The sequence below is a fragment of the Pelobates fuscus genome, chromosome 7 (genome assembly GCF_036172605.1).
Source record: "Pelobates fuscus isolate aPelFus1 chromosome 7, aPelFus1.pri, whole genome shotgun sequence".
In the NCBI taxonomy this organism is placed as follows: domain Eukaryota; kingdom Metazoa; phylum Chordata; class Amphibia; order Anura; family Pelobatidae; genus Pelobates; species Pelobates fuscus.
Window position 1 is genome coordinate 108,773,531 of NC_086323.1, and position 20,204 is coordinate 108,793,734.

A 20,204-nucleotide genomic window follows, 5' to 3' on the forward strand; every position below is an offset into this window, starting at 1 on the left:
GAGGGTATCAACCCATCTTTAAAACTGGGCCTTAGGAATTACCACATGGGAATCGAGGTGAAGAAATTAATGAAAGTCCCGCAGGGAGTGACTAGCACCCCTGAAAATACCATGTGGAAGTTTCTCTGTCCTGGTAAGATTTTATTGATAAGATGAGCAAATGTTATTTTTGCTCAAAGAGGGGAAATGTAAGAAATATTAGATAGTTAATTTCTCATATCATTTTATAAGATGTATTATCATTATTGCTGACTTGTTAAACTACTTTTTGCTTTGTATGCTAAAATTTAATGTACGTCATAGATATGCTGAGTGTGGCAAAACTTGGACAATGACATTTTTCCTTTTAGGATGTCTGACAATGTGATACTATGCTTAGTATACAATTGTATAGGATGATCTAATATGATTGAGTGTGACAGACTTACAATTCTATAGGATGTAAGACAATGCTAAATACTCAGGATGTCTGGCCTCGGATCCAGACATATTCAAAGAAGGTCTTATCTATCTATTGCCAGAATAACATGTGATATTTAAGGAAGTAGTCAATCTTATATTCTGAATGGCATATCTCATGACACATGTAAATACAATTGTATAAATGCCCGATTCACAGTAATACAAATTGAGAACTTGTCATGCACCTTTCGTGTGTCTTATTTGCTGAGCAAGTTTCTCCCGTCAATTGATGTGGTGACCGAGAGATTCAGAATTGAGGGAATTGAGTCCAAGACAGCATTAACCCTTTCATAGAGGAAGTGAAGGACGAACCTGACCAGGAAACCTAAAAGTAAGAAATTAACTGAAACATGGAAGGCAGTGTGTCTTCAAAGTGAAAAGTGTCTAGGTGAAAGCATTGATTTGTCAGAATGCAAGCACTGCAGACACATGGATCAGCAAAGGAGAGCAATGGTCCTGTGATTTACCCAAATTAGGTCATTTGTTGCCAGTTCCATCCAACCAGGGATAAATGAATAATAAATATTTGAATGGAAGAGTCAGATAGCAATGATTGAAGTGGTAATGGTGCCTGTACCCTATCAGCTCCATGTTCTGAATGACTGTTAAACGGTTTACACACTGTTTAGCAGACATGTTCAGTCCCTGATAGCCTGCCTCCTTCCTCCAGGACGTTACAATAGTGTTAAGTTATGTTCCGCCACACATTATACCAATTCATACCAGAGTATGCTGGCAGTGATTGGCTAAGAGCACAAACCATTTAAAAGCGATGCAAGATCTGACGTCCCCAGATTCCAGCACTATAATTACTTCAATCTTGAAGTAGTTGTCGTGCCTTAAGTGTCCCTTTAAAGAAAAAGATGGAGAGAAAACCATGGGTATTTTGTATTCAGAAAAGTAAAGTCTGCATTTATTTATTTTATATTTCATGGCAGTGTAATCTGATACCACGTTTTATTTAACAATGAGTTGAAGAGTAATGAAGTTAAAGATCAGCAAACAACATTTAAATAAATAATGTTTATTGAGGCAATGTTTTGCAAATTCCCGAGCTATTAATGTGTGCTGCAGTCTTCTCCATATGACACATCCCCTCCACATATTCCATGCTATAATTTCTTTATTGCCCCCAAACATGCTAGAATTCCTTTATTGCTCCCGTACTGCAACATTACCCTTTTTTTCACATTTCTCAATAGATATTGCTCCTGAGGTTTGTTTACATTGCTTCAAATTATGCTAAAGGACAAAAGAAGGAACTGTGACCAACGATTCTCTTCTTTGGCCTCCTTTGTTCTTAGGACACATATCACTTCTTTGTGTTGATTGGCAATGCATGACTAGTTCTGCTTTGTAGTATGTAAAAATCATATGCCTCAGGATTCCATATTTAAATTTCATATACCACAGGGAGTACAGTTTTGGAGCAAAATGATTTAAGACTTTTTTATGCATATGTAAAGTGGTTTTCTTTTCCAACAGTTGATTGTCTATAGGTTTACAGTGCTGAAAGGGAATCGATGTTTCGTTAGGTCATAGTTGGAGTACCGGTATATAGTGTTAATTGGGCAGAGTACAACAGGCCAAGAGGTGGGGCTTGCAGGGGTAGACAGGCAGACAGGATAGTCTTTCTGCCATCTTAAAATTCTCCAGCCACTATTACTTGCTAATATACAGGACTTTTGAAACTATAGTATGTTTTGTCAGATTAACAACACTAACATTTTATTCTAAAGAAATGAAGATACAGGCTTTTTAGGGCCTTACCTCTTTAAATTATATTTCAATTAAATCAATCACAATTAATGATATAAACAGTAAAGAATACAACAACCACACAATTGGCAAACCCTACAATAGTGTTGCAGGAAGCTTGTTTTAAATACGTTCACTTAGAACTCTGTTAAAACTTACATCATCCCCTAGCACTATGGGTTAGAAATATCAAATGATATGACAGTCCTGATACATCATCTGCCATGCAGGGGTTAAATGAGATCTAATGAAAAGGCTAGTGTAAAAGGTGGGATGGATTGTATATGAAACTAATAACAAATGTCTACAATGGCAGCGTCGACATTTTGTGTTTTCTATGGGAGGGTAAGAAATGTAGCTTTATGTGTTTGCTATAACGTTGGTAGATCATCATGCACCACGTGTTGGTAACCCTTTCTCCTTATGCATTGTTTCACAAAGTCAAGGGTGAGGTCCAGCCTGCGGTCCAGGGCAGTAAGGTGAGGTTCTGTCAAGATTGGGGTGAGAGGATCTGAAGATAGAGACTCTCGCATGACATCGCTCAGACGATAAGGTTCGGTGTACAGAAGCTGCAGACGATGTAGAGTAGACCTCTTAATTCTGAGAAAAACAAGAATGAGATCAGTAACATGCTGGAAAAAGAAGATGACAGGTATGGGTGCTGCAGTGAATGTGTCATTACAGCCTGTGCATAAAAGTGAACATCTATGTGAAACATTCTCTGATTAAAGGGACAGTATAGACACTAAAACATCTTTAGCTTAATGAAGCAGTTTTGGTGTATAGATCATGCCATTGCAAGAATTTGCCATCAGATTGGCATTGTCCTCAGTTGCAGATTCCAATGTCATACCTCAACAACAAAGCCCTGTAGCAAAACCCAGTGTACCCAGCACTGATGCAGATGAATGGGCTTTGGGTTTGAACACAATTAATGCAGGTATTAGATAGCAGATTGTCAAGGATGAAATAACAAGATTAACATAAACAAAAAGAGTTAGCTTTTCAACATTACAGGTTTAACAGTATGAACAGTCAATACTAATAGTGATTATTTTTAATTGTTTTTTTTTTCTGTCTGGGCATTGGAGTGTGTAACGGATCAACTGGCACCCCGACTGGGTACCTCAGTTGAAAGATGCTCCTAGCGCTTCCAGAGGACTCCAAGCACTCCACCAGACACCATAAGCACCGCAGGCTGCAGCTATCTCCCTTCAGAACGAAGCAGGAACAAGCTCTTACAAGAGATCAGTGATTATAGCAAGGGAATATGCCTAGCATAGCAATCCCTTGTAGCAGATTCCCCCAATAAGAGACAGGACTCAAGTTGAGGGTAAAAATAGAACTCTCTGGCTGCTAGCTTGCAGCCCTTTTTATTAGGTGCTCCCATGAAGGGGAGGGACACACACAGTAACGTACATTAACCAATCACACAATAGTTACATCCCACACATAGCCCTCCCCTCTACCTGTAAACTAATTATCTGTACACACAGGGAAATACAATTATCATAGGTAGGGAAAATACCGTTTTTACACAACATTCATAACTCCCAAAATATACATCACATTCGCATAAAAATACATATTCACAATCAATCCATTCAGGGGAATAACATATAAAAAATGGCATGAATCAGACCAGGGGTTCAAAAGTTAGTAAAAGTATCTTTTGTTCCCCCTGGCTCAAACAGTAAAAGTAAAACATCCCCACAATGCATCCTGGCTTCCTCCCTTCTGCCCTGGAGATAACTGGAGAAGGAATCTAATTATCTCCAAAGACAGAGCCAAACTCCATTACCCACATGGCAGACAAAAAGACAGTAAAAGACATAAAATTACATACTGATACATTTAGTACATAAAACACACATTTCTACATATCCCCAGATAGCTTTGATCTGACTGCACATTATTAGATGAATGGCACTCAGATCACACGAATAAGCCTTTCTGCAGGGAAAATAAACAGTTTAACCTGCAGGGCCATAGTCCAAAGGCAAGAGGCGGGCAAGCAGCCCCCTCCAAGGACACGTGGCGAGGTCGGTTTCGCCACACTTCTCCCCTTTGCCCCCCAGACTAACAGGGTATCTGACCTCCTGCCGGTCAGTGCCCTGGTTAGTCCAGCATCCCACCCACGAAGCACAAACAGCAGTACAGCCCACCCACAATAAATGTTTACTCCACCTGGATAAAGTAGCAACTTGTCCATGTCCAGGTGCCTCACCACGGCTGTGTGGGGAGCTGGTAGACTGCCTTGGTGGGTTGCTGAGTGGGCAGAGACCAGCGGTACTCTGCCCTGGTGACAGCGCTACCACAGAAGTAGCCTGATTGGAGCCTGGTTGTGGGAGGGGGATACCGACCGTCTCCCCTCTGGGTACACAGCTCTGGGGCTGGGGGACAGGACCGACCATCCCTACCCCTTGGGCTGTAAGCGCAGAGACTACGGTCCCATCTGCACAGTTGCGGGGCTCAACATCTCCCCTTGGTGGGTTAGGCTGCCGCTGGAGAGAGGGTGTAACAAGCTCCTCTCTCTGGACTGTCAACTGCCGCTGGGGAGAGGGTTTAACAGGCTCCTCTCCCTGACACTCTCTCTGCTGGTGGAGAGGGGGACCAGCTGTCTCCCCTTTCATTATTTTGTCCTGCTGTTGGGGTGTGAGACTGACGGTCTCTGCTCCCTGCAGGACACACTGCCGCTGGGGAGGAAGGATGACACCTTCAGCTCCCTGGGTTACACACTGCCGCTGGGGAGGAAGGATTGCACCTTCAGCTCCCTGGGGTACACACTGCCGCTGGGGAGGAGAAATATCACTTACCTCCCCCTGGTACTCCGGCTGCTGCTGGGGGGGGAGGTTGATGCTCTCCACTTTCTGTAACTCCAGCTCTAGTTGGGGATCTGGGCCGGTTGCCCAGCATCCCTGTAGGGCCGGTGGAGAGATCTCGGTCCCATCTCCACCTGCCTGCAGGGGGTCCTCCCAGGACCAGTCTATGAGGTCCTCTACCTCGGGTACCTCTGGTTGCTGTTGGGGAGGGAGACCGGTTGTCTCTTCCTCCAATAACACATTCTGCCGCTGGGGAGTGAGACCGACTGTCTCCCCTCCCTGTAAAACATACTGCCGCTGGGGATCTGGGCCGGGTGCCCAGCATCCCTGTAGGGCCGGTGGAGAGATCTCGGTCCCATCTCCACCTGCCTGCAGGGGGTCCTCCCAGGACCAGTCTACGAGGTCCTCTACCTCGGGTACCTCTGGTTTCTGTTGGGGAGGGAGACCGGTTGTCTCTTCCTCCAATAACACATTCTGCCGCTGGGGAGTGAGACCGACTGTCTCCCCTCCCTGTAAAACATACTGCCGCTGAGGATCTGGGCCGGGTGCCCAGCATCCCTGTAGGGCCGGTAGAGAGACCTCGGTCCCATCTCCACCGGCCACCTCGGTTTCTTCCTCGTCCCACTCTACCTGTGGCTGGAGTTTCTCCCAACGTGCCCACTGGCCTTCCCTCAACGCCCTGTGTTGAAGGTTCCGGGTCACCATGTCCCACACGAACCGCACGTATTTCTCCTCTGGATTGGGTCCGTAAAACTTCAGGTGTAACCCTACCATCGTGCCAAACTCTAGTACGGAGTAGCTATACGCCATGCTTGCTGTAGCCACTGCTGGTTCCATTATGTTGCTGAAGATAAGGACGCTGCACAACTCCACACGTTACCGGTGTCTCCGAGCTGCTTCTCCTCGCACAAGGACGCCATCCCACCGCTGCCACCAAATGTTACGGTTGCCTCCAGGCTGGCTGGAAGTTGGACCATAGAAAAGGATGCTCCTAGCGCTCACCAAAGGACCATCAGCACTGTAGCCACCATAAGCACTGCAGACTCCACGAACCACCGCTGCTGGGCTGGTATCTCGACGTCTGCTCTGCACCCTGGACCTACGACCAGGCTCCAGGTTCCAGTAGGTGAACCTCTCCCTTCTGTAGAGCGAAGCAGGATCAGGAACAAGAGCTCTTACAAGAGCTCAGTAGCTAAGGGAGTATGAAGAGCATAGCAATCCCTGTAGTGATTATAGCTGTCCCCTACAAACATGAGTCACGGCTACAAGTTAGAGGGTCAGAAGAGGTCTGAGATGCTGGAACACCCAGCCTGGCTTTTATTGAGGTTACATGCAAATAGGACACTCCCAGGGGGAGGCATAAAATCACCAATCACACATCTGGTGCAGCCCACACATTCCCTCCCCTCAGATAAACAGTTAAACCAATTATTACATACAATAAGAATACAGTTTTTACACACACACTGTAACTTTAAAACCATACATTCAATTTCAATAAAAGTTGCATATTCAGACTCAGCATACATCAAACATAAACCCTTCCAAAAATAAGCCAAATCCTTCCAGTGGATCAAAAGTTAGCTGGGAGTCCTTTATGACCGAAAAAACGACTAAGTCCCATTTCGAACGGGACTTAGTCTCTGGAGCTGCAAGTTCCGTATGGGAGAAGGTAAGGGTCAGCGGTGTTCGGCAAAATGTGTAGCCGATTTTAGTTCCACAGAATCTTTAGCATACACCGCTGACCGCATTCGAGTGAACCAAGATGGCCGCCGCCACGTGCAATTAACCGGCAGTAACCTCACAGCCTGGGAGGTAAATGCCTGCACACTTTAGCTTCTGGGTGGTCCGCCTGTGTGGTACTTGGTTCAGTAAGCCCTATTTACTGAACCAAGTGGGGGAAAGCCAGGAACAAGTTATTTTACAGGTCTGGGGACATAGTCTTAAAGGGGCATTGTTCAGCAAAGTCACAATATGTCCCCAGACGGTTCTTAAAGGGCCATACACACCAATAAAAGTTAATACATTTTCAGGGGCACAATCTTCCAGGGGCCATAGTCATGAGGCAGGAGGCTGGCAAATAGGCTTCTCCACAATCCAGGGAAGCAGGGCAATGTTCCATTTAAAGGGCCAGTTACAAATAACGATTTGTAACAGAGTGTCCCTTTAAATTTCTCCCTGTTTTACAGTTTGCTTTCTTGCTCCCTCTTGGTCTGAGCCATAGCTCTAGAAACAATTTGCTGATTGCTGGCTGTAAATGGAATTTAACAAACAGGCTTTATTTTCAAGGGTATGTTATTTGGTTGAATAGTTTTTTTCTTGGTTAGAGGCTCAACTCGTCTGTTGTCGTCATCTAGATATTGTCCTGTTTTCCTCATCTAGATATTGTCTTGTTGTCCTCACCTGGATATTACCCTTTTGTCCTCACCTAGATATGGTCCTGTTGTTCTCACCTAGATATTACCCTGTTGTCCTCACCTAGATATTACCCTGTTGTCCTCACCTAGATATTACCCTGTTGTCCTCACCTAGATATTACCCTGTTGTCCTCACCTAGATATTACCCTGTTGTCCTCACCTAGGTATTGTCCTGTTGTCCTCACCTAGATATTACCCTGTTATCCTCACCTAGATATTACCCTGTTGTTCTCACCTAGATATGGTCCTGTTGTCCTCACCTAGATATTTTACTAGTTAAAAACATCAAATCTATAATAAACTAAGGAGGATTTAGGATTATTTTCTCCTATGCTATTTCTCCTCCTTTTTCATCTATCACATCACTTTATAGGGTACTTGGGCTGTAGATTCACAAACTGCTGAAGGTTGGACGTTTACCTTGTTAATACATTTTTGTTATATATATATTTTCTGAATAATTTTATTGACCTTATTATTGTGAGCGGTTTTCTTACTGGTGTTTTGTTTGGGCTATGCAATGTGTCTGTATGATTGAGGGCTATGTTCCAGCCATATATGAAGGACACTGACTGAGTAGTTTTAACAGAGATATTGTTCAGACACTCTGCTCATGTCTTTCAAGATTCATGTACACTGTTTTTTGATGTCCAGTTAGGAAAGTTTCTGTACAATCTTACGTTACAGCATACCCCCCCTCAACATTTCGATTGGACTAAGAGGGACACTTTTATTTTAAGAGTGTGATTGGATGTGTAGCCAGAGGCTACAATTAAAATGTAAAATAATACGTATCTTATCTACACAGACTGATTTCTAAACACATTTATTGAAGTTGAAAGACACATTACTGTGAGTATTATTGCTGTGGAGCTCTGTTATACGCTCAGACACACCAACCGTATAGAGCTCCTATAAAAGAGGGACACAAAGAGGGAAAAACGAGGGGCAGAAAGATGTAGGCCCAAAATAGGGACTGTCCCTCCTAAACAGGGATGCTCGGGAGGTATGCCTTAGTGGTGCTCTACCTTTTTAACTAATTTTTAAGTTATTTATTATCTGTCCCTCACATTTCAGTTTTAGCTTAGGTATTACCCATTGGTTAATGCCGCCAAGGAAAATTATTAACTACCTAAACAATCACCATGGTAGCACAATGTTCAAACTCTTCTTTTAAAGGGTGTTGGGGTTGTTATTAAGACTAAGACAATGGGAGAGTTATCAGGGAACTCCTGGCACCATAACCACAACATATCAATATAGTGGTTATGGTGTCTGGAGTGTTATGTTAAAATGAATCCTCCTATAAAGATTACAGATGGGAAATAACATTCTAAAGGATATTAAATTTAATACCAGCTAAAAATCCATGGATACATATGTATATATCTGTATCCACGATCAAAATGCAATTGTTATTATTGCTAATGTTAAACAATTTTACTTTACATATTTGCAGCCTTGTAACTGAATTACTGTTTTGTTCATGTACTCGAGGACTTGATTAAAAGCAATATAAATCTGAATATAATCTGCTCGATAAATACTTGATAAATAGACCGATGTAAATGTACTCCATGGCTGCAAGATGATAGTGGTAGCATTTGGAGAAAGTCCATTAAAGGTTTTATCCTGAATACAAGAAAAATTCCCACATCCCTTATATTTCACCTACAAGTCTCAAAGGTTAAGAATTTTTTTAACATTTGCTCAGAAGGAGTAATAATACTATTAAGAAAAAAAAAGTAGGAAAGTAAAGATATGGAATTCATAACTAAATAAATAAGGTGCGCTATTTTTTATATTTTGAGATATTTAAAAGCAGTCATAAAGTTTTGTAATGATCAAGTAAAAAGTACAGTATATCATGTTTCCCGGACTCAGGAATGTTTCTGCTGATGGATCCAAAATGTATTATATGACCAACTCAACATAACTATACTCGTCTTTCTGTGGATCAGCACTTTGAAAAATTGAACTTGATGGGTTTTTGAATTTTTGAAACTCGATTATGTTATGAGAAATATAATCAAAGTTACCATAATTCCATACTGGTTTAAATTGTTACTTTTCTTGTGGAGCCTTAATATCAAGTTAAAGTGCTGAGCTATCAGAGATTGAAAGGCATTGATTTAAAAGACTGACCTGCAACATTGCTTGAGGGGAGCGAGAATCGAAAGGTCATCATATGAGTGACGGCCAAACCTGAAACAGAAACGAAGGTCATGTATTATGTATTGTTTGTTTTTAATGCTTATTGTTAATCTCACATTCACCAGGAAATTTAAAAAATTGATCTTGCACTTATTATTCCAATTATTTCTCATTTTTTTGTATTCCAATTTTGCTTCATCATTTCTTTCTTGGACTACACACGATCTAGCTGTTTTCCTTTGACCATATTTTTTTTGTCTTTTGCACTCTTACTTGTATTATTTGTTCATATTGGTTTCTTTCGGTATTGTCTCTGTTTCCACAGAGTTATTCACTATACTGCGAATTGTCAGAAACTGTCAGAAATTCACAAGGGGATTTCAAATTTTTAGGTCAAAATAGCCGCTTCGGAAACATTACTGACTAGTGGATATTTTCTAGTCCAGCTATTCTGAGAGAAAAGAGATTTGCAAATCTTTTGTACATTCTTCATAATTCCTGGATTGTGAATAGCCTGACTATATTTTATATATGTTTTATTCCAACATTGTCACTTTCCTTTGTTTATGGCTTAATCTAATTTATGAATGTAAAACAAAGAGTAGCTTTTAATCTTCATGTTTGCTATAGATATTTCTTAGATAACAATATAGTATTTCACTATTCTACTTCTCCAAGGGTCAAGTCCTGGGGAAAAAAGTGTGAGAACTGCCCCCCCTCCCCCCCTCTCCCCCCCCCAAAAAAAAAACCCCCACACACTCCTATGCATAGAGTACAGTGCAGGGTGTGTATAATGAATGCAGTGTGTTTGTAGTGAATGCAGAGTATGAATAATGAATGTAGTGTGTTTGTAGTGAGTGCAGTGTGTATAATGAATGTAGTGTGTTTGTAGTGAGTGCAGTGTGTTTGTAGTGAGTGCAGAGTGTGTATAATGAATGTAGTGTGTTTGTAGTGAGTGCAGAGTGTGTTTGTAGTGAGTGCAGTTGTGTATAATGAATGTAGTGTGTTTGTAGTGAGTGCAGAGTGTGTATAATGAATGTAGTTTGTAGTGTGTTTGTAGTGAGTGCAGAGTGTGTATAGTGAATGTAGTGTGTAGTGAGTGCAGAGTGTGTATAGTGAATGTAGTGTGTATAGTGAATGTAGTGTGTTTGTAGTGAGTGCAGAGTGTGTATAATGAATGCAGTGTGTGTAGTGAATGTAGTGTGTTTGTAGTGAGTGCAGAGTGTGTATAATAAATGCAGTGTGTGTAGTGAATGTAGTGTGTTTGTAGTGAGTGCAGAGTGTGTATAATGAATGCAGAGTGCGTATAGTGAATGAAGTGTGTTTGTAATGAGTGCAGAGTGTGTATAATGAATGTAGTGTGTTTGTAGTAAGTGCAGATTGTGTATAATGAATGCAGTGTGCATGTGCTGGATGAAGTGTGTGTGTGTGTGTGTGCTGGATGATGTGTGTGTATGTGTGTGCTGATTGATGTGTGTGTGTGTGTGTGCTGGATGATGTGTGTGTGTGTGTGTGCTGGATGATGTGTGTGTGTGTGCTGGATGATGTGCGTGTGTGTGTGCTGGATGATGTGTGTGTGTATGCTGGATGATGTGTGTGTGTGTGCTGGATGATGTGTGTGTGCTGGATGATGTGTGTGTATGTGTGTGCTGACTGATGTGTGTGTGTGTGCGTGTGCTGGATGATGTGTGTGTGTGTGTGTGTGTATGCTGGATGATGTGTGTGTGTGTGCTGGATGATGTGTGTGTGTGTGTGCTGGATGATGTGTGTGTGTGCTGGATGATGTGTGTGTGCTGGATGATGTGTGTGCTGGATGGTGTGTGTGTGCTGGATGATGTGTGTGTGTGTGTATGTGTGCTGGATGATGTGTGTGTGCTAGATTATGTGTGTGTGCGTGTGTGTGCTGGATGATGTGTGTGTGTGTGTGTGCTGGATGATGTGAGTGTGTGTGTGTGTGTTGGATGGTGTGTGTGTGTGTGTGCTGGATGATGTGTGTGTGTGTGTGTGTGTGTGTGTTTGTGCTGGATGATGTGTGTGTGTGTGTGTGTGCTGGATGATGTGTGTGTGCGTGCTGGATGATGTGTGTGTGTGTGTGTGCTGGATGATGTGTGTGTGTGCTGGATGATGTGTGTGTGTGTGCTGGATGATGTGTGTGTGCTGGATGATGTGTGTGTGTGTGTGCTGGATGATGTGTGTATGCTGGATGATGTGTGTGTGTGTGTGTGCTGGATGATGTGTGTGTGTGTGCTGGATGATGTGTGTGTGTGTGCTGGATGATGTGTGTGTGTGTGTGCTGGATGATGTGTGTGTGTGTGTGTGTGTGTGTGCTGGATGGTGTGTGTGTGCTGGATGATGTGTGTGTGTGTGTGTGTATGTGTGCTGGATGATGTGTGTGTGCTAGATTATGTGTGTGTGCGTGTGTGTGCTGGATGATGTGTGTGTGTGTGCTGGATGATGTGTGTGTGTGTGTGTTGGATGGTGTGTGTGTGTGTGTGCTGGATGATGTGTGTGTGCGTGTGTGTGTGTTTGTGCTGGATGATTTGTGTGTATGTGTGCTGGATGATGTGTGTGTGCGTGCTGGATGATGTGTGTGTGTGCTGGATGATGTGTGTGTGTGTTGGATGATGTGTGTGTGTGTGCTGGATGATGTGTGTGTGCTGGATGATGTGTGTGTGTGTGTGCTGGATGATGTGTGTGTGTGTGTGTGTGTGTGTGCTGGATGATGTGTGTGTGTGTGTGTGCTGGATGATGTGTGTGTGTGTGCTGGATGATGTGTGTGTGTGTGTGCTGGATGAAGTGTGTGTGTGTGCGCTGGATGATGTGTGTGTGTGTGTGTGTGTGTGTTGGATGATGGGTGGGAGAAGCATTTTTTTTTTTAACTTTATGTTTCTATATTATTTTATTTTATTCCCCCCTCACTGCTTCTTACCTTGTCAGGGAGGGGGAGATCGCCTGGTGGTCCGGTGGAGGGAAGCAGCCGCTGCACACAGGGGCCATCACACGCTGTGTTCCCTCTCCAGCACTAACTCTCGCGAGATCCGCCTGTGCGGAGCGTTGCCATGGTAACCCGTGGCAACGCTCTGACAGCCGCGGGTCTCGCGAGAGTTAGAGCTGGAGGGAACACAGCGTGTGATGGCCCCTGTGTGCAGGTAGCAGGGCAGGTCCTGCAGGATCACTAGCGGGAACGGCGTTCCTGCTTTGGAAAAAGTGCAGGAACGCCGTTCCCATGCGTTCCTGCAGGACTCGAGCCCTGTAACTTCTCTAATTGTTCTTCTAAAAATCTCTTTTACCTACTCACCCTCGTCCATTATCCAGGTGCAAGAGGAAGGTGTTGTTTCCAAATTTCTCAAAAGTCTCATAGTGATGGCGATCTTGATTCCCTTCATAACAAAAATATTGGAGTTCATGTGAAAATCATTATAAGCAAACCATTATTTAAAAAAATACAAGAAAATAATCAGTTTAGCACAGGGGCGGATCCAGAGTCTGATCTTGGGAGGGGCACTTGCAGATTATTTAAAGAAATAATCCAGGCACAATAACCACTACAGCTCTGTGTGTGGGGCAATGCATATGTGTGTGGGGAAATGTATGTATTTGTGGGGAAATGTATGTATGGTGGGGCAATGTATGTGTGTGTAAATGTAAATGCCCCGTTGTCCCTCTACCCGGATTCGCCAGTGGTTTAGCACCTATAGTGTTTGCTATATACTGTACATATTTGTTATAAATTCTTTAATTTGTTGTAGAATGCCGTAAACAGATCACAATAACACTTGTACAATTATATATTTGTTTGGTTTGATTAGTATCCATTTCACAGTCTTCCATGTATTTTGAAAGATAGGCAACGTGCCCATAACGTAAAGGAACTATGTAGTATTAAAACTACCATTTAGCTCCCACCCCCCTTACCCTCCTTAAACATTAAGAAAACTTACCTTATTTTCAGTACAACGGAGGTAAGCCGGCGGTGGCTTCACTCCCGAGCCGCCATACCTTGACTGACATCATCAGAATTAATTATTACAGCCAATCCAATTGGCAAGAATGAGGGGCGGACGAAACACTGGCTTGGCCAATCAGCATCTCTATGGAGAAAGTTCAGTGTCTCCATGCACAGCGTGGAGACTCTGAACGTTAGTGCTGCACTGCCCCAGGAAACACCTCCAGTGGCCATAAAAAGGCAGTGTTTACAGCAAAAAGGCTGCAAGGACAGGCTACACTCGCCAGAACAACTACATTAAGAGGTAGTTGCTCATGTGACTATAGTGTCACTTTAAAAACGGAACGCAAAAAAGGAGGATGGGAGAATAAGGGTAGGGTAAAGAATTAAAGTGACTCCGATCTTTGCTGTATTATATAGTCCCAAAAGACAGGAATAGGGACAGTAATTATAGGTGTAGTATAGGTATAATGCAAAGTTTTTCATTTTAGACAGACCTGATGTACATAGTTACAATTATTTACTTGAAATGTTACCTAAAGTGTTGTTTTTTTTTCTAGTTGTTTTTTACCAATACAATTGGGAGCTTTCATTTTTAAGTGCTTTATCAAACATTATACAAAATATAATTTGAGTTAATCTATCCCTAAAGACTAAAGTAAAGAGGGAAAAAAAACCTTTCTGCAAGACCTTTTCAAATGGTGTGGGAACATCTAATGCATTATCTCAGGCCTTTTATGCTTTTATAGAGTTTTATATATTTTTTTAATTGCCAATTAACTATGTGAATCACTACGCTACAGTATATGTTGAATGGCTATTGTCATTTTTATAAAGCTAGATCTTATGTAACATTTTTTCTTGTTAGAAAATTGTGTACTGTAGTGTTATTATTCTGACTGGATTGCTGCTGTGCTCCAACTAAGGACTTTCTATGCTGGTCATTTCATTAGCTAATAATTGCTATTGTATTGATAAGTGCGCATTGATTGAGTCTTCTACCATTAGTGTTCTGGCTAACCATTCTTGTGCCCTTTACCAGGCTGCCAATGGCACAGTTACAAATATCAACATATACACCCTGTTCCAAATTATTATGCAAATTCTATTAAAGTGTCAGAAAGATTAAATATTTTGTTTTTCAGTTTAACTCATGGATGGCATTGTGTCTCAGGGCTCTTTTGATCACTGAAAACAATCTCGGACACCTGTGATAATTAGATTGCCAGGTGAGCCCAAATTAAGGAAAAACTACTAAAGTTGGGTGTTCTACATTATTAAGCAGAGCACCATTTTCATGCAATATGGGGAAGAAAAAGGATCTCTCTGCTGCCGAAAAGAGTGAAATAGTTCAATGCCTTGGACGAGGTATGAAAAGATTAGATATTTCACGAATACTTAAGCGTGATCATCGCACTATTAAGAGATTTGTGGCTGATTCAGAGCACAGACGGGTTCTTGCAGATAAAGGCCCATTGAGGAAGATTTCTGCCAGATCCATGCATCGGATCAAGAGAGCTGCTGCTAAAATACCATTACATAGCAGCAAACAGGTATTTGAAGCTGCTGGTGCCTCTGGAGTCCCACGGACATCAAGGTGTAGAGTCCTCCAGAGTCTTGCAACTGTGCATAAACCTTCTATTCGGCCACCACTAACCAATGCTCACAAGCAGAAACGACTTCAATGGGCAGAAAAATACATGAAGACTAATTTTCAAACAGTCCTGTTCACTGATGAGTGCCGGGCAACACTGGATGGTCCAGATGGATGGAGTAGTGGATGGTTGGTGGACGGCCACCCTGTCCCAACAAGGCTGCAACGTCAGCAAGGCAGTGGTGGAGTCATGATTTGGGCCTGAATAATGGGAAGAGGGCTGGTCAGCCCCTTTAGGGTCCCCGAAGGTGTAAAGATGACCTCTGCAAAGTATGTGGAGTTTCTGACTGACCACTTTCTTCCCTGGTACAGAAGGAAGAACTATGCTTTCCGTAATTAAACCATCTTCATGCATGGCAATGCACCATCTCATGCTGCAAAGAATACCTCTGCATCAATGGCTGCTATGGGGATACAAGGAGAGAAAGTCATGGTGTGGCCTCCATCCACCCCTGACCTCCATCCTATTGAGAACCTTTGGAGCATCCTCAAGCAAAAGATCTATGAGGGTGGGAGGCAGTTCACATCCAAACAGCAGCTCTGGCAGGCTATTCTGACATCTTGCAAACAAATTCAAGCAGAAACTGTCGAAAAACTCACAAGTTCAATGGATGCAAGACTTGTGAAGCTGCTATCAAATAAGGGGCCCTATGTTAAAATGTAACGTGACCTGTTTAAATGTTTAAAAAGTTAAAATGTTGTTATAAGTTTGATTGAAATAGCTTTTGATTTCAGTAAATATGCTGCAAACAGAACAAATGACAATTTTCAGTTCTTTACAACCTATAAAGTGTTTTGAAACTTACTGTGCGTAATAATTTGGAAGAGTGCATTGTAAGTTTTTTATGTTTAAAACAATACTGTTATCATTAGGAGGTTTGTTCAATAAAATTTGAATTGTACTCTTAATAGTTGATAACATGAGAATTATGCTGACTGTTATTTACATAAATTATTTAGGTAAATGAGAAAAATATAATTTGCATAATAATTTGGAACAGGTTGTAGAGGTATATTACCCTCTAGACTTATACAGGTATATTATCTGTAACTTTTAGGCATGTTTAGTAGTGAAGGACTTTATATATTTATATATATATCTAAAAGAAACACAGACTCCGCACTCAGCAATTCTCAACATGAAGGTGCAACCTCCAACCATGGAAACCAAAGAGGACACTCATTACATCATTATTATAAATAAGACATCAATTCAAGGCGCTCAACAATTCAGTCCACCAACAGGGACTTTCTCTAGACTTGAGTCGAGATTTAGTCCTGGCTTGCAGTAGAAAGCAACTTTAAGGCCTGGCTAGTACCGTAGCGATAGATAGATAGACAGACAGACAGGCAGATAGATTTTTTTTTAGATTGCTTGAATACTGGTCAACAAAGTAGCAGTATTGCTTCTGGTGTCTTACCCATTAAGAAGTCCAGGACAATTAGATCTATAAGTTCCAGTAGCCGAGTCCCTTTATTATAAGGTGGGGTGACTTTCACTGTTTCACAATATTTAGGATTCCGCTCCCAGCTACAATACATAAAAAACACTTAGTGTAGGTAACACACCAATACTTTGAGAAAATTTAAAGATGAGGGACTCCTGTAAAATTATTGCGGGGGAATCTGAATTTATATTTGCAAATATGATCTTCTAATATTTATTTAAAGAAAGTGATACATTTAAGAAATATTAAAATGCACAGTCTATGTGACCTGTATACCTATATCGTAATCGGTAAATATTGTTTATCATTCACATGCTGGCCAGCTATACACCATACACAATGAAATTAGTTGCTAGGGCCTCCATCATTGGGTGACAACCATGACGATTGTCACAGGCCCGGTGTCCCGGCCACCCGGGCCTCACGTGTCGCGGCAGAACTGCCGCTGGTGCAGCTGCACCTGGGCACGCACATGTAAATGCCCAAGCATTTAGGGCCACCCGATGGGCCCTATATCTTCAAGGGCCCGGTCAGCGCTGCGGCCGTGTAATAGCACAACCGGGCCCCTTAAAAAAAAATTGCAGCCGCAACGATTGCTGGGAGGAAGTGACGGACGGCCTTGAAGAGGGAGAGCCAGCCGACTCCCATCAGCCCCAGCCACCCTCCTGCAAGGAAAAGGTAAGAAACAGGAGGGTAGCTGAAAAATGAGCTGTGTGTGTGTGTATGTGTGTATGTATGTCTGTATGTATGTATGTCTGTCAGTATTTATGTCTGTCTGCATGTATGTCAGTATGTATGAATGTATGTCAGTATGTATGTATGTTTGTCTTTCTGTATAAATCTATATCTGACTGTCTGTCTGTAAAAATGTATGTATGTCTATAAATGTATGTATATATGTGTGTATAAGTGTCTGTCTGTATAAATGTATGTCTGTATAAATGTCGGTCTGTATAAATGTATGTCAGTCAGTCTGTCTGTCCGTCTGTCTGTCCGTCTGTCTGTCCATCTGTCTGTCCGTCTGTCTGTCCGTCTGTCCGTCTGTCTGTAACTCCTTGTGCATGTGTGTGTTTGTGTCTGTCTATGAACTAAAGATAGAACTGCAAAATATAGACAAAGTGTTGGCTTCTACAAGTCAGCTATAAACAAAGTTTCTTATTTTAACCTAAATGTAACCTACATTTTGCAATTAGTTTTTTAAATTGTCTGCAATCTGGTGTTTAGAAACCCCATATTATAAAACCCCATATTAGTTATGTGTGACGAACTCGCCTTCGTTACGAGCTCCTGGAGGAGCCTTCTAGCAGGCTCCTGCTCCAGGACTATGGGCCATGGAAAGACCCTGTAAAAAGACTTAGTTCATGGGGTTCATTTGTACTGTTCAGGAACCGAACAGACGAATTTCAGACCACTTCTGTGCTTGTTAACCCCCTTGTCCAGTCACATTGTACCCCAAGGACTTGGACTGTGGACTCAAGGGGATCCAACAAACTTGTTGTAGAACCGTCATGGGTCTGGCCACAGGTCTGTCTATTTCTATGGGGGAGGGGTATATGTGATGGATGGCCTGGTTTGTTTGGCGAGGGCCACAAGCTTGCAGTGCCATTTTTGTGACTATTTTACATGTGTCTGTATATGCAGCTGTGGGTCAACAAGGGGGGTGGAGGGGGAGCAGCAGCTCTGTAAAGTATAGTTAAGTTAAATGTATTTCGTGTCAGTGCCTCTCCCCCTTCCTTTTGTTGAATATATTGCTTGTCTATGCCTCTCCCCCTCTGCCTTCCTTTTCCTGTCCTAGCAGGGAAACTGCCAGCCCAGTTTAAACTAGATGCTTTGTCCCTCCTCCCTCCCCCTTTAGCTTCCTGGGATTGAAACCCCTGTTGTATTGTGTTGGAGACCCAATGTAGGGATCTGTGTCTGTAAAACCATGTGTGACCAAATAAACAGAGTCATTTCTGTTGTACCCTTCATCAAGTCTTGGCTGATATTTGGGTAACCAAGGGCCCTGATCACTGTTTCACTTGGGATTTGGGAGACTTACAATGGATGTACTCTGTTGGAGTATAACACTATGGTGTTTGACAGGCATTTTGTTGCCATATTTAGAATAAATTCTGTAAATGGCAAAGGGACGTGAATTGAAAACCAAATAACATAAACAGCTTTGTTGGCCTAATTTCTGCAATTTGGAAATCTGGGTTTTATTCAATTGGGATAATAAATTCCCTATGACTTTAGTTATCATATTTATATCTATATATCAGACATTTGCTGGGTGACTGAAGTGTGAGTTTCCTTTATTATTTATAATTACTTGTGAAGCTTGGAAATGTTCCTTGCATCCTAAAATTATTTTTATTTAAAGCATACCTGTGACTTTTAGTATTTCTTTCCTGATGCCCCCTGTATCTTAACGATTTACACTTGCCTTTGTTTATATATACCGGTAATCTTTTCTTCCTTGTGCTGGATTTCAACACCTGGGTGCAGCCATTTTGTTCTCCTTTGCCCATAAAGTTTTCAGTTTCCCTTCTGTGGGATTGACTGATGGATTGTGGGTAAATTTGATTGGCAACTGAAACAAAACCTTGCTTTATGCTCCGCCCATTGTCAAGTTTTGTCAACCTGACTGCTTTACATGAAGAAAAGTAGTCCCAACTTTTATTTATATATTTAATTAAAACTATAGAGCATACATACATAAAAATCGGTTCAGACACAGGGAGCTATATAGAAACAGATTAGATGAAGTTTATTTTTGGTGACAGAAACGGTTTACTCTAGCATCATAACCACTACAACCTGCTGTAATGGTGTGAGGAGTACCCTGGAGCCCTTCCCAGGGCCGGCGCCACCTGTAAGGCGACCTAGGCAGCCGCCTAGGGCGCAACTTACTAGGGGGCGCCGGATCCCTGTCCCCGGTGCGCCTCCTCATGCTGCGCCGCCTGAGCGCTTTAGCAAGCCCCAGGCGGCGCAGCACTGCTGTGTGAGGGCGGCCGGGTTTGAGTGACCGGCAGGAGGGAAGCGCAGAGAGGGAGCGCTCTGCGCTTCCCTCCTGCCGGTCACTCAAACCCGGCCGCCCTCACACAGCAGTGTCCATGTAGCGTGGCCGGGCAGCGCGGAACGGGGACAGGAACCTTTGTTTCCTGTACCCGGCCGCCGGCGGAATGACAGGAAGTGCTCACTCAGTGAGCATTTCCTGTCATTCCGCCGGCGGCCGGGTACAGGAAACAATGGTTCCTGTCCCGCGTTCCGCGCCGCCCGGCCACGCTACATGGGCAGGAGGGGAGGGTAAGGACCACTAAGGGGGGGGGGGGGGGGTATAAGGACCACTAAGGGAGGGGGGGTATAAGGACCACTAAGGGAGGGGGGGTATAAGGACCACTAGGGGAGGGGGGTATAAGGACCACTGGGGGAGGGTATAAGGACCACTAAGGGAGGGAGGGGGTATAAGGACCACTAAGGGAGGGGGGGAGGGTATAAGGACCACTAAGGGAGGGGGGTATAAGGACCACTAAGGGGGGGGTATAAGGACCACTAAGGGA

General features: G+C 42.9%; 1 protein-coding gene across 1 annotated transcript in view; it reads right to left on the reverse strand.

Moving 5' to 3' along the window:
- Positions 1–2,457: 2,457 nt before the first annotated feature.
- The window catches only part of LOC134568090 (extracellular serine/threonine protein kinase FAM20C-like), a 45,604-nt gene continuing 27,857 nt past the window's right edge, over positions 2,458–20,204 (reverse strand). The window contains exons 7-10 of the mRNA XM_063426380.1: positions 16,636–16,745; positions 12,913–12,994; positions 9,606–9,665; positions 2,458–2,820 (exon numbers count right to left, since the gene is read on the reverse strand). Of these exons, the coding sequence (XP_063282450.1) occupies positions 2,592–2,820; positions 9,606–9,665; positions 12,913–12,994; positions 16,636–16,745 (481 nt within the window). The 3' untranslated portion in view covers positions 2,458–2,591. The remainder of the gene's footprint in view (positions 2,821–9,605; positions 9,666–12,912; positions 12,995–16,635; positions 16,746–20,204) is intronic.